This window comes from Salmo salar, chromosome 18, assembly GCF_965601325.2.
Source record: "Salmo salar chromosome 18, fSalSal1, whole genome shotgun sequence".
Taxonomy (NCBI): domain Eukaryota; kingdom Metazoa; phylum Chordata; class Actinopteri; order Salmoniformes; family Salmonidae; genus Salmo; species Salmo salar.
The window spans coordinates 96966161-96979339 of NC_138308.1; the positions used below are offsets into that span (position 1 = coordinate 96966161).

A 13179-nucleotide genomic window follows, 5' to 3' on the forward strand; every position below is an offset into this window, starting at 1 on the left:
GTGCAACTGGGTCTTGGACTTAGTTACAGGCCGCCCCCAGGTGCTGAAGGTAGGAAACATCACCTCCACTCCGCTGATTCTCAACACTGCGGTCGCACAAGGGTGAGTGCTCAGCCCCCTCCTGTACTCCCTGTTCACCCATGACCGTGTGGCCAAGCACGCCTCCAACACAATCAAGTTTGCAGACAACCCTAAAAGGCTTGATTACCAATGATGAGACAGCCTACAGGGAGGGCGGCTCTGGGAGTGTAGTGCCTGGGAAACAACCTCTCACTCAATGTCAAGAAAAGGAGATGATCGTGCACTTCAGGAAACAGCAGAGGGTGCACCCCCTTATCTACATTGACGGGACCACAGTGGGGAAGGTGGAAAGCTTCAAGTTCCTTGGCGTACACGTCACTGACAGACAAATGAACCACCCACACAGTGTGGTAAGGCACAACAGAGCCTCGTCAACCTTGTGGCTAAAGAACTTTGGCTTGTCACCTAAAACCCACACATTTTTACAGATACACAGTTGAAAGCATCCTGTCATGCTGTATTGCCGCCAACGCTCGTCAGAGGGTGGTGCGGTCTGGCCAAGGAATTACCGGGGGCAAATTATCCCCCCTCCAAGAAACCTACAGCACCCAATGTCACCGGCAGGCCAAAAAGATCAAGGACAACCACCCGAGCCACTGCCTGTTTACCCCGCTATCATCTAGAAGGAAAAGTCAGTACAGGTGCATCAAAGCCAGAACCGAGAGACTTAATAGCTACTCTCGCAAGGCCATCACTAGCACTTTAGAGGCTGCTACCTATAGGAAGCGGCTAGGAATCACTGGCCACGTCAATAATATTTACATATCTGCCATTCCTCATCTCATATGTATATACAGTATCTTAAGCCATTCCGCTCTGACTTCTTCCATAGGTTTATAGTCTTAATTCATTCCTACTTAAGTGTATACACGTTGTGTAATTTGTTAGATATTACTGCGCTCTCGGAGCTAGAAGCACAAGCATTTTGCTACACCCACAACATCTGCTAATAACCTGCATGTGACCAATAGTTGATTTGCATTGATGTCAGTGATTAGAGGGATATAAAGTGCTGAGTACCAGGCAGTTATCAAGTATAGTAGGCTACTAATGACCAGCAGCATCATAGCTTGGAAAAATCCTAATTACCATGACTAAGTGGTCACATGGAATTGACTGCCTTCATGACCACAGGTGTGGTGGTAAGACGGTCACCATAGCCTTATTCCTTCCATTTCCCAGAAATGGACTGGTTCAGCATATCACACCAACAATAAAGAAAGTAAAGCAACAATTTTAGCTCTGGATTTATTCATATAGAATAGTACTGTAAAGACAAGCGTCAAAGTAATTCCAATGTTTTTGCAAAGTCTTCTCAACGTCTTGGTTCCAATGCCCCTCATCAGCGAGCGCCACTATAATTAAACAAAAAACAAATATTAACACTCAGAACAAGCTGCAAAGAAGGAACATTTAGTGAATGAGTGTACCTGCATGCACATTTGACAGAAGCAGTGCCTGGTGGAGTCTCAGTACCCGGGATCTTTTGTCCAGTTCTGGTAACACACCAAGAGGAACCTACCAGAAGTGGACATGTTAAAAAGCTGTTGCATAAGTCTTATTTAGTTAGTCCCCATGAGGTCAACTGCTATTTCCAAGGGGGTTAAGGTTAGAATTAAGGTACGGTTTTTGTGTTAAGGGTAGGGGAAATAGGATTTTAAATGGGACTGAATTGTGTGTCCCCACAAGGTTAGCTGTACAAGACTGGGTGAGCATTAACCTGTAGATCCCCAGTGTTGCTCAGGGGTGTATTCTCCCTGGCAGTCACACGTGGGGACGTAGACTCCAGGCGGGCCATTTATCACAGCATCTCTAGCACGCTCACAAGGGGTCTTGGGTCGTTTCATAGCATCTGGACACACAGGTAACATACATTGTAACGTAGACATAACATTCTGGAAGCTTGGGCTGCATGTGGAATCTTGGGTTGCCTCCCATGTGGGACCCTACTCAGAAGTAGTTTATACAGAATAGAGTTCCATTTCAGATGCAACCTAGGGACTTCCAGGCTAAAAATGGAAATTCTGCTACTTGTTTAAAGGGCCCACACAGTCAATTCAGTTTCTGTGTTTGTATCATATTGTATAACTGCTGATGAAAAAAAGACTAAAAGTGGGGGTAAATTCTATCAAGAAGTGACACTGATACTTGCTAGACAAGCCAGTCATACATACAGTTGAATGATTAAACCAATCATATCAGAACACCTCAGTCCAGCATCTAGACACCGATATACATCTCTGGAACTAGAGGAGTGGCAGGTAGCCTTGCCGTTAGAGCGTTGGGCCAGTAGTTCATATCAATGAACTGACAAGTTGATATCCATCTATGTTCCCTTCAGCAAGGCACAACCTTGATTATTCCAGTGTCAGAGGGTGTCCCATGGAGAACCGGTTATGAAAACATTTCCAAGTCACACCTGCATGTGTGAAATAGGGCAGAGCAACACCCACTAATGTTTATTAAAATGCAGGTGTGAGGTATGTAACTCCTACCTCCCAGAGCAAAAACAGTGCTGACAAGCAGAATGATGGTTAATGTCGCCATGATGATAGGTCTCCTGAGAGAGAGAGAGGATTAGTTGAGAATTTTAAATCAGCTGTGATAGTACTGGAATATTCCAAGTCAGTGGAATGGCTGGTGGAACTAGAGGAGAGGTTAAGGAAACCCTGTGTTAATTACAACACTTAAGCAACTGCTAAGGCAGCATTTTCTAAAGCCAGTCCTGAGGACCCCAAGAACCGAGTATTGGCAACACGGTGCTACTAGTCTTCTGCCAAAACTCAGGTATCAGCTCTTCAACCACATACATTAGATAAGCCTTGCACACAGGAATATGTATTCTTCACAAATGGCTCCTGATTTCTTATGTAGTGAACCATCTTTGACGAGGGCCCATAATGCACTACATAGGGATTGGGAAGCAGCCTAGATCTAGTCAGAGACTACCCATTTACTGCAAAGGTAACTATTAGTCTATGCTCTTAAATGCAGGGGGGGGGGGGGGGGGTCACTCCACAAGATGGCACCCTATATAGTGCACTACATTTGACCAGGGCCACATAAGATTAAGGTGCCATTTGAGATGCAGATAGTCTATTAAATAATGACACAATCTCACCTTCTGCACTCTTCCAAGGGATTCACTGTGAGTCTCTCTCTTTGTTGTCTGATAGTTATGGTCTACCTCTTCTACCTCTCCTTTTAAAGGATCTGTCACAGGTGTGACTAGTTGCCTCATTAACCCAACGAGAGATCCTGATGTCTGCCATTGGTTAGTGGTGTAAACAACTTAAGTAAAAATACTTTAAAGTACTACTAATTCGTTTTTTTGGGGTATCTTTACTGTACTATTTATGTTTTTGACAACTTTCACTTCACTACAGTCCTAAAGAAAATAATGTACTTTTTTACTCCATACATTTTCCCTGACACACAAAAGTACTCGTTACATTTTGAATGATTAGCAGAACAGGAAAATGGTCCAATTCACGCACTTATCAAGAGAACGTCCCTTGTCATCCCTGCTGCCTCTGACCTGGCAGACTCACTAAACACAAATGCTTTGTTTGTAAATTGTGACTGAGTGTAGGAGTATGCCCCTGGCTGTCCGTAATTATATATAAAAAACGTGAAAATGGTGCCGTCTGGTTTGCTTAATGTAAGGAATTTGAAATGATTTATACTTTTGCTTTGATACAAGTATATTTGATCAATTACATTTAATGTTGATTCTTCAGTATATTTAAAACCAAATAATTTTAAACCTTCACTCAAGTAATATTTTACTGGGTGACTTTCACTTTTACTTGAGTCATTTTCTCTGAAGGTATCTTCATAGGCAGTAAAGAGAGTAGTAGAGGAAGATGGCTCCAGTATCGAGGGATCCTGAGAGGCCCCCTGTGAGTATGCCGTTGCCAACAGAGAGTGAAAGGAATAACACGTGTTTCAGTAAGGTTCGTTTCTTAGCATTCATAGCCATGGTTATCAACTGTACCACAGAAATGGAACATAAATCACAGAAAATTGATGTTGTGGTGGCAACTGCAGAGAACTCCAAGGGTTATGAGATTTTACAGCAGAACAGTTACAAGGTGTGATGAACGATAGTGTCCCGTTCTCCCAGGCTGCCGGCCTGCTGTAGGATCAGATTGGGCAAAGTAGTGGAATAGTGGTGAGGTTTTAATGGGTCTAGGATCAGAAAGGGTAATGTAGTGGAATAGTGGTGAGGTTTTAATTAATGGGTCTAGGATCAGAATGGGTTATGTAGTGGAAGAGTGGTACTGTTTTAATGGGTCTAGGATAAGATAGGGCCAATTAGTGTAATAGTGGTGAGGTTATAATGGGTCTAGGATCAGATAGGGTCATGTAGTGGAATAGTGGTGAGGTTTTAATGGGTCTAGGATCAGAAAGGGTCAAGTAGTGGAATTGTGGGAGGTTTTAACCTGTTTGGGCTAGGGGGCAGTATTTGCACGGCCGGATAAAAAATGTACCCGATTTAAACTGGTAACTACTCTTCCCCAGAAACGAGAATATGCATATAATTAGTAGATTTGGATAGAATACACTCTAAAGTTTCTAAAACTGTTTGAATGGTGTCTGTGAGTATAACTAAACTCATATGGCAGGCCAAAACCTGAGAAGATTCCATACAGGAAGCGCCCTGTCTGACAATTTGTTGTCCTTCTGTTGCATCTCTATCGAAAATACAGCATCTGTGCTGTAACATGACATTTTCTAAGACTTCCATTGGCTCTCTAAAGCCGCCAGAAAGTGGAATGAGGTGTCTGCTGTCGCTGGGCAAAGAACAGCAGCAGAATTTGTAAGTGGTCAGCCTGGGGACAGTGAGACTGGGATGCGCATTCACAAGACTACTCCATTTTTTTCTTTCAGCCTTTGAATGAATACAACGTTGCCCGGTTGGAATATTATCGCTATTTTATGAGAAAAATAGCATAAAAATTGATTTTAAACAGCGTTTGACATGCTTCTAAGTACGGTAATGGAATAGTGACCTGAACGCACGAACAAAACGGAGCTATTTGAATATAACTATGGATTATTTGGAACCAAAACAACATTTGTTGTTGAAGTAGAAGTCCTGGGAGTGCATTCTGATGAAGAACAGCAAAGGTAATCCAATTTTTCTAATAGTAATTCAGAGTTAAGTGAGCCCCAAACTTGGTGGGTGTCAAAATAGCTAGCCGTGATGGCCGAGCTATGTACTCAGAATATTGCAAAATGTGCTTTCGTTGAAAATCTATTTTAAAATCGGACACCGTGATTGCATAAAGGAGTTCTGGATCTATAATTCGTAAAATAATTGTTATGTATTTTGTCAACGTTTATCGTGAGTAATTTAGTCAATTCACTGGAAGTTTTCGGTGGGTATGCTAGTTCTGAACAACACATGCTAATGTAAAAAGCTGTTTTTTTATATAAATATGAACTTGATTGAACAAAACATGCATGTATTGTATAACATAATGTCCTAGGAGTGTCATCTGATGAAGATCATCAAAGGTTAGTGCTGCATTTAGCTGTGGTTTGGGTTTTTGTGACATATATGCTTGCTTTGAAAATGGCTGTGTGATTATTTTTGGCAGGGTACTCTCCTGACATAATCTAATGTTTTGCTTTCGCTGTAAAGCCCTTTTGAAATCGGACAATGTGGTTAGATTAACGAGAATCTTGTCTTTAAAATGGTGTAACATAGTTATATGTTTGAGAAATTGAAGTTATAGCATTTTTGAGGTATTTGTATTTCGCGCCACGCGATTCCACTGGCTGTTGACTAGGGTGGGATGCGAACGTCCCAGCTACCCCATAAAAGTTAATGGGTCTATCATCAGATAGGTTCAGGTAGTGGAATAGGAGTGAGGTTTTAATGGGTCTATGGTCAGACAGGGTCAGGTAGTGGAATAGTGGTGATGTTTTAATGTGTGTATGGTTAGTTGGTAAGGCAATTTTTGTTTTCTGTTTTTCTTCTATCCATTTCCCCATTCTTTTATACCATCCCCTGTTTGTTGTGTCACAAAATGTAATGAATTCACTCTCCAGAACAGACAACAGCCCACACATTATAACTCAGTCCACGTAAACTTGCATCTCAGCCCGTGTAGACTTGCGTCTTCAGAGCATAGCTGGATTGTGCGTCAATTGCAATCAATCAAATCAATCAAATGTATTTATAAAGCCCTTCTTACATCAGCTGATGTCACAAAGTGATGTACAGAAACCCAGTCTAAAACCCCAAACAGCAAGCAATGCAGTTGTAGAAGCACGGTGGATAGGAAAAACTCCCTAGAAAGGCCAGAACCAAGGAAGAAACCTAGAGAGGAACCAGGCTATGAGGGGTGGCCAGTCCTCTTCTGGCTGTGCCGGGTGGAGATTATAACAGAACATGGCCAAGATGTTCAAATGTTCATAGATGACCAGCAGGGTCAAATAATAATAATCACAGTGGTTGTTGAGGGTGCGACAGGTCAACAAGTCAGTAAATGTCAGTTGGCTTTTCATAGCCGATCATTCAGAGTATCTCTATCCCTCCTGCTGTCTCTAGAGAGTTGAAAACAGCAGGTCTGGGACAGGTAGCATGTCCGGTGAACAGGTCAAGGCTCCATAGCCTCAGGTAGAACAGTTGAAAATGGAGCAGAAGCACGGCCAGGGGGACTGGGGACCACCCATATTTTGATGCTGGGGACCACAACCCATAAAAAAAAAAAACGTTTCTAAAGAGACAAGACCTAACAAGGGAAATCCATGAACTAATAGTACAGGTAGATAGCAATAAAAATGATACTGCAAAGATACAAAATAAGTTAGAGGAAAAACATAAAGAACTTGAGGAACTTATTCAAGAACTATCTAATGTAATCTATTAAAAAAATAAAGCAAAGTGGATGGAATATGGAGAAAAATGCACCAAATTCTTCCTGATTCTCCAATACAGGAACCCTAACAAAAATAATTTGCAGAAACTCGTTACTGAAGACAGAGTCATCTATGATTCTCCGAATTATCTTTTAAAAGAGGAAGCTAATTATTTTAGGCAGATGTTCACTTTTCCGTCTCATCCTTTCCCACTGAATGAAGATTATGGTAAGGAATTCTTTCCAAATAATATAACAAATGGAAAATTAACAAATGTACAGAAAGATCAGTGTGAAGGCCAAATTACAGAGGAATAACTTTTTGAGACTATTCAATCCTTTCAGTCTGGAAAAACCCCAGGGCTTGATGGCATACCGGTAGAGGTATATCAGGTATTTCTTGATATACTAAAAGCTCCATATTTAGATTGTTTTAGCTTCTCCTACAGAAATGGTAGTCTGCTGGGTACTCAGCAGGAAGGTCTGATTTCTCTGTTATTAAAACAAGAGCCAGATGGCAAATATAAAGACCCAGTCTATCTAAAAAACTGGAGGCCCCTTACACTTCAATGTTGTGATGCAAAAATACTAGCAAAATGCATAGCACTCAGAATTAAAAGGGTTTTACCAGGTATTGTTCATCCTGATCAGACAGGTTTTTTACATGGACGATACATTGGAGATAATATACGACAACTATTAGAAATAATAGAACATCATGAAACATATAATAAGCCAGGAATGGTATTTATAGCGGATTTTGAAAAGGCATTTGATAACCTCTCTGGGCTAGGCGGGACGAATTCGTCCCACCTACGTAACAGCCACTGGCAGCCTGTGGCGTGATTTTCAAAACCTTAAAAATCCTATTACTTCAATTTCTCAAACATATGACTATTTTACAGCTATTTAACTTTCAGTAGAGGAATTGGATGGTCAAAACTATTGGCCAACTCGTCATGGAGTGGAGGCCTGGTCTGATGAAAGAAAATCAGGGTGGGGGTTTTATACGTGAACATAGAACAGGCTTGTTTAGCCCATAGAGGTTAAAGACAAGACTCTCGTTAATCTAACCACACTGTCCGATTTCAAAAAGGCTTTACAACGAAAGCAAAACATTAGATTATGTCAGCAGAGTACCAAGCCAGAAATAATCAGACACCCATTTTTCAAGCCAGCATATAATGTCACCAAAACCCAGAAGACAGCTAAATGCAGCACTCACCTTTGATGATCTTCATCAGATGACAACCCTAGGACATTATGTTATACAATACATGCATGTTTTGTTCAATCAAGTTCATATTTATATCAAAAACCAGCTTTTTACATTAGCATGTGACGTTCAGAACTAGCATACCCCCCGCAAACTCGCTAACATTTTACTAAATTACTCACGATAAACGTTCACAAAAAGCATAACAATTATTTTAAGAATTATAGATACAGACCTCCTCTATGCACTCGATATGTCCGATTTTAAAATAGCTTTTTGGTGAAAGCACATTTTGCAATATTCTAAGTACATAGCCCAGGCATCACGGGCTCGCTATTCAGACACCCGGCAAGTTTAGCACTCACCATAATCATATTTACTATTATAAAAGTTTGATTACCTTTTGTTGTCTTCGTCAGAATGCACACCCAGAACTGCTACTTCAATAACAAATGTTGGTTTGGTCCAAAATAATCCATCGTTATATCCGAATAGCGGCGTTTTGTTCGTGCGTTCCAGACACTATCCGAAATAGTAAAGAAGTGTCACGCACATGGCGCAATTCGTGACAATAAAATTCTAAGTATTCCATTACCGTACTTCGAAGCATGTCAACCGCTGTTTAAAATCAATTTTTACGACATTTTTCTCGTAGAAAAGCGATAATATTCCGACAGGGAATCTCCTTTTCGGCAAACAGAGGAAAAAATCCCAAAGGCGGGGGCGGTCGGGGTCACGAGCATAAGCCCAGTGTCCCTTGATCGGCCACTTGAGAAAGGCGATAATGTGTTTCAGCCTGGGGCTGGAATGACGACATTCTGTTTTTTCCCGGGCTCTGAGCGCCTATGGACGACGTGGGAAGTGTCACGTTAGAGCAGAGATCCTTAGTAAATGATAGAGATGGAAAAGAAGTTCAACAAATGGTCAGACAGGCCACTTCCTGTAAAGGAATCTCTCAGGTTTTGACCTGCCATTTGAGTTCTGTTATACTCACAGACACCATTCAAACAGTTTTAGAAAATTTAGGGTGTTTTCTATCCATATGTAATAAGTATATGCATATTCTAGTTACTGGGTAGGAGTGGTAACCAGATTAAATCGGGTATGTTTTTTATCCAGCCGTGTCAATACTGCCCCCTATCCTAAACAGGTTAACAGAGTCAAAAGCTTTGGCCAGGTCAATGAATACGGCAGCACAGTATTGTTTCTTATCGATGGCGGTTACGATGTCGTTTAGGACCTTGAGCGTGGCTGAGGTGCACCCATGACCAGCTCTGAAACCAGATTGCATAGCGGAGAGGGTGCGGTGGGATTCAAAATGGTCGGTAATCTGTTTGTTGACTTGGCTTTCGAAGATCTTAGAAAGGCAGGGTAGGATGGATATAGGTCTGTAGCAATTTGGGTCAAGAGTGTCACCTCCTTTGAAGAGGGGGATGACAGCAGCTGCTTTCCAATCTCTGTGAATCTCAGACGACACGAAAGAGAGGTTGAACAGGCTATTATTAGGGGTTGCAATAATTTTGGCAGATCATTTTAGAAAGAAAGGGTCCAGATTGTCAAGCCCAGCTTATTTGTAGGGGTCCAGATTTTGCAGCTCTTTCAGAACATCAGCTGAATGGATTTGGGAGAAGGAGAAATGGGGGAGGCTTGGGCGAGTAGCTGTGGGGGGTGCAGTGCTGTTACATTTTACATTTTACATTTTAGTCATTTAGCAGACGCTCTTATCCAGAGCGACTTACAGTACTGAATGCATACATTTCATATAATTATTTTCCTGTGCTGTTGAATGCAGTAGGGGTAGCCAGGTGGAAAGCATGGCCAGCCGTAGAAAAATGCTTATTGAAATTCTCAATTATAGTGGGCTTATCGGTGGTGACAGAGTTTCCTATCCTCAGTGCAGTGGGCAGTTGAGAGGAGGTGTTCTTATTCTCCATGGACTTTACAATGTCCCAGAACTTTTTAGAGTTTGAGTTGCAGGAAGCAAATTTCTGTTTGAAAAAGCTAGCCTTGGCGTTTCTAACTGCCTGTGTGTATTGGTTTCTAACTTCCCTGAAAAGTTGCATATCGCGGGGGCAGTTCGATGCTAATGCAGAACGCCACAGGATATTTTTATGTTGGTTAAGCTCGAGGACCTGAACCACGCCCTGTGCAACTGGGTCTTGGACTTAGTTACAGGCCGCCCCCAGGTGCTGAAGGTAGGAAACATCACCTCCACTCCGCTGATTCTCAACACTGCGGTCGCACAAGGGTGAGTGCTCAGCCCCCTCCTGTACTCCCTGTTCACCCATGACCGTGTGGCCAAGCACGCCTCCAACACAATCAAGTTTGCAGACAACCCTAAAAGGCTTGATTACCAATGATGAGACAGCCTACAGGGAGGGCGGCTCTGGGAGTGTAGTGCCTGGGAAACAACCTCTCACTCAATGTCAAGAAAAGGAGATGATCGTGCACTTCAGGAAACAGCAGAGGGTGCACCCCCTTATCTACATTGACGGGACCACAGTGGGGAAGGTGGAAAGCTTCAAGTTCCTTGGCGTACACGTCACTGACAGACAAATGAACCACCCACACAGTGTGGTAAGGCACAACAGAGCCTCGTCAACCTTGTGGCTAAAGAACTTTGGCTTGTCACCTAAAACCCACACATTTTTACAGATACACAGTTGAAAGCATCCTGTCATGCTGTATTGCCGCCAACGCTCGTCAGAGGGTGGTGCGGTCTGGCCAAGGAATTACCGGGGGCAAATTATCCCCCCTCCAAGAAACCTACAGCACCCAATGTCACCGGCAGGCCAAAAAGATCAAGGACAACCACCCGAGCCACTGCCTGTTTACCCCGCTATCATCTAGAAGGAAAAGTCAGTACAGGTGCATCAAAGCCAGAACCGAGAGACTTAATAGCTACTCTCGCAAGGCCATCACTAGCACTTTAGAGGCTGCTACCTATAGGAAGCGGCTAGGAATCACTGGCCACGTCAATAATATTTACATATCTGCCATTCCTCATCTCATATGTATATACAGTATCTTAAGCCATTCCGCTCTGACTTCTTCCATAGGTTTATAGTCTTAATTCATTCCTACTTAAGTGTATACACGTTGTGTAATTTGTTAGATATTACTGCGCTCTCGGAGCTAGAAGCACAAGCATTTTGCTACACCCACAACATCTGCTAATAACCTGCATGTGACCAATAGTTGATTTGCATTGATGTCAGTGATTAGAGGGATATAAAGTGCTGAGTACCAGGCAGTTATCAAGTATAGTAGGCTACTAATGACCAGCAGCATCATAGCTTGGAAAAATCCTAATTACCATGACTAAGTGGTCACATGGAATTGACTGCCTTCATGACCACAGGTGTGGTGGTAAGACGGTCACCATAGCCTTATTCCTTCCATTTCCCAGAAATGGACTGGTTCAGCATATCACACCAACAATAAAGAAAGTAAAGCAACAATTTTAGCTCTCGATTTATTCATATAGAATAGTACTGTAAAGACAAGCGTCAAAGTAATTCCAATGTTTTTGCAAAGTCTTCTCAACGTCTTGGTTCCAATGCCCCTCATCAGCGAGCGCCACTATAATTAAACAAAAAACAAATATTAACACTCAGAACAAGCTGCAAAGAATGAACATTTAGTGAATGAGTGTACCTGCATGCACATTTGACAGAAGCAGTGCCTGGTGGAGTCTCAGTACCCGGGATCTTTTGTCCAGTTCTGGTAACACACCAAGAGGAACCTACCAGAAGTGGACATGTTAAAAAGCTGTTGCATAAGTCTTATTTAGTTAGTCCCCATGAGGTCAACTGCTATTTCCAAGGGGGTTAAGGTTAGAATTAAGGTACGGTTTTTGTGTTAAGGGTAGGGGAAATAGGATTTTAAATGGGACTGAATTGTGTGTCCCCACAAGGTTAGCTGTACAAGACTGGGTGAGCATTAACCTGTAGATCCCCAGTGTTGCTCAGGGGTGTATTCTCCCTGGCAGTCACACGTGGGGACGTAGACTCCAGGCGGGCCATTTATCACAGCATCTCTAGCACGCTCACAAGGGGTCTTGGGTCGTTTCATAGCATCTGGACACACAGGTAACATACATTGTAACGTAGACATAACATTCTGGAAGCTTGGGCTGCATGTGGAATCTTGGGTTGCCTCCCATGTGGGACCCTACTCAGAAGTAGTTTATACAGAATAGAGTTCCATTTCAGATGCAACCTAGGGACTTCCAGGCTAAAAATGGAAATTCTGCTACTTGTTTAAAGGGCCCACACAGTCAATTCAGTTTCTGTGTTTGTATCATATTGTATAACTGCTGATGAAAAAAAGACTAAAAGTGGGGGTAAATTCTATCAAGAAGTGACACTGATACTTGCTAGACAAGCCAGTCATACATACAGTTGAATGATTAAACCAATCATATCAGAACACCTCAGTCCAGCATCTAGACACCGATATACATCTCTGGAACTAGAGGAGTGGCAGGTAGCCTTGCCGTTAGAGCGTTGGGCCAGTAGTTCATATCAATGAACTGACAAGTTGATATCCATCTATGTTCCCTTCAGCAAGGCACAACCTTGATTATTCCAGTGTCAGAGGGTGTCCCATGGAGAACCGGTTATGAAAACATTTCCAAGTCACACCTGCATGTGTGAAATAGGACAGAGCAACACCCACTAATGTTTATTAAAATGCAGGTGTGAGGTATGTAACTCCTACCTCCCAGAGCAAAAACAGTGCTGACAAGCAGAATGATGGTCAATGTCGCCATGATGATAGGTCTCCTGAGAGAGAGAGAGGATTAGTTGAGAATTTTAAATCAGCTGTGATAGTACTGGAATATTCCAAGTCAGTGGAATGGCTGGTGGAACTAGAGGAGAGGTTAAGGAAACCCTGTGTTAATTACAACACTTAAGCAACTGCTAAGGCAGCATTTTCTAAAGCCAGTCCTGAGGACCCCAAGAACCGAGTATTGGCAACACGGTGCTACTAGTCTTCTGCCAAAAC

At 42.5% G+C, this 13179-nt stretch overlaps 2 protein-coding genes across 2 annotated transcripts; both read right to left on the reverse strand.

Moving 5' to 3' along the window:
- Positions 1-1319: 1319 nt before the first annotated feature.
- LOC145861659 (equistatin-like) lies at positions 1320-2635 on the reverse strand. Its single transcript, XM_082964506.1, has 4 exons — positions 2577-2635; positions 1802-1933; positions 1512-1599; positions 1320-1436 (listed from the first exon to the last, which is right to left on the reverse strand). Exons 1-4 carry the CDS (start codon positions 2626-2628, stop codon positions 1424-1426), a joined length of 285 nt encoding a protein of 94 aa, XP_082820632.1. The 5' UTR covers positions 2629-2635; the 3' UTR covers positions 1320-1423.
- Positions 2636-11707: 9072 nt separating this feature from the next.
- On the reverse strand, positions 11708-12952 carry LOC145861660 (equistatin-like). The gene is made up of 4 exons (XM_082964507.1): positions 12892-12952; positions 12117-12248; positions 11827-11914; positions 11708-11751 (listed from the first exon to the last, which is right to left on the reverse strand). The coding sequence occupies exons 1-4, from the start codon at positions 12941-12943 to the stop codon at positions 11739-11741; spliced, it is 285 nt and encodes a 94-aa protein (XP_082820633.1). The 5' UTR covers positions 12944-12952; the 3' UTR covers positions 11708-11738.
- Positions 12953-13179: the final 227 nt, after the last annotated feature.

Excerpts from the sequence above, each read along its gene's own strand:
- LOC145861660 (XM_082964507.1), bottom strand. The coding sequence starts at position 12,943 with ATGGCGACATTGACCATCATTCTGCTTGTCAGCACTGTTTTTGCTCTG. Across the intron at positions 12,249-12,891 it reads CACTGTTTTTGCTCTGGGAG|ATGCTATGAAACGACCCAAG; the intron begins GTAGGAGTTACA and ends CTGTGTGTCCAG. Across the intron at positions 11,915-12,116 it reads GCAACACTGGGGATCTACAG|GTTCCTCTTGGTGTGTTACC; the intron begins GTTAATGCTCAC and ends CACTTCTGGTAG.
- LOC145861659 (XM_082964506.1), bottom strand. The coding sequence starts at position 2,628 with ATGGCGACATTAACCATCATTCTGCTTGTCAGCACTGTTTTTGCTCTG. Across the intron at positions 1,934-2,576 it reads CACTGTTTTTGCTCTGGGAG|ATGCTATGAAACGACCCAAG; the intron begins GTAGGAGTTACA and ends CTGTGTGTCCAG. Across the intron at positions 1,600-1,801 it reads GCAACACTGGGGATCTACAG|GTTCCTCTTGGTGTGTTACC; the intron begins GTTAATGCTCAC and ends CACTTCTGGTAG.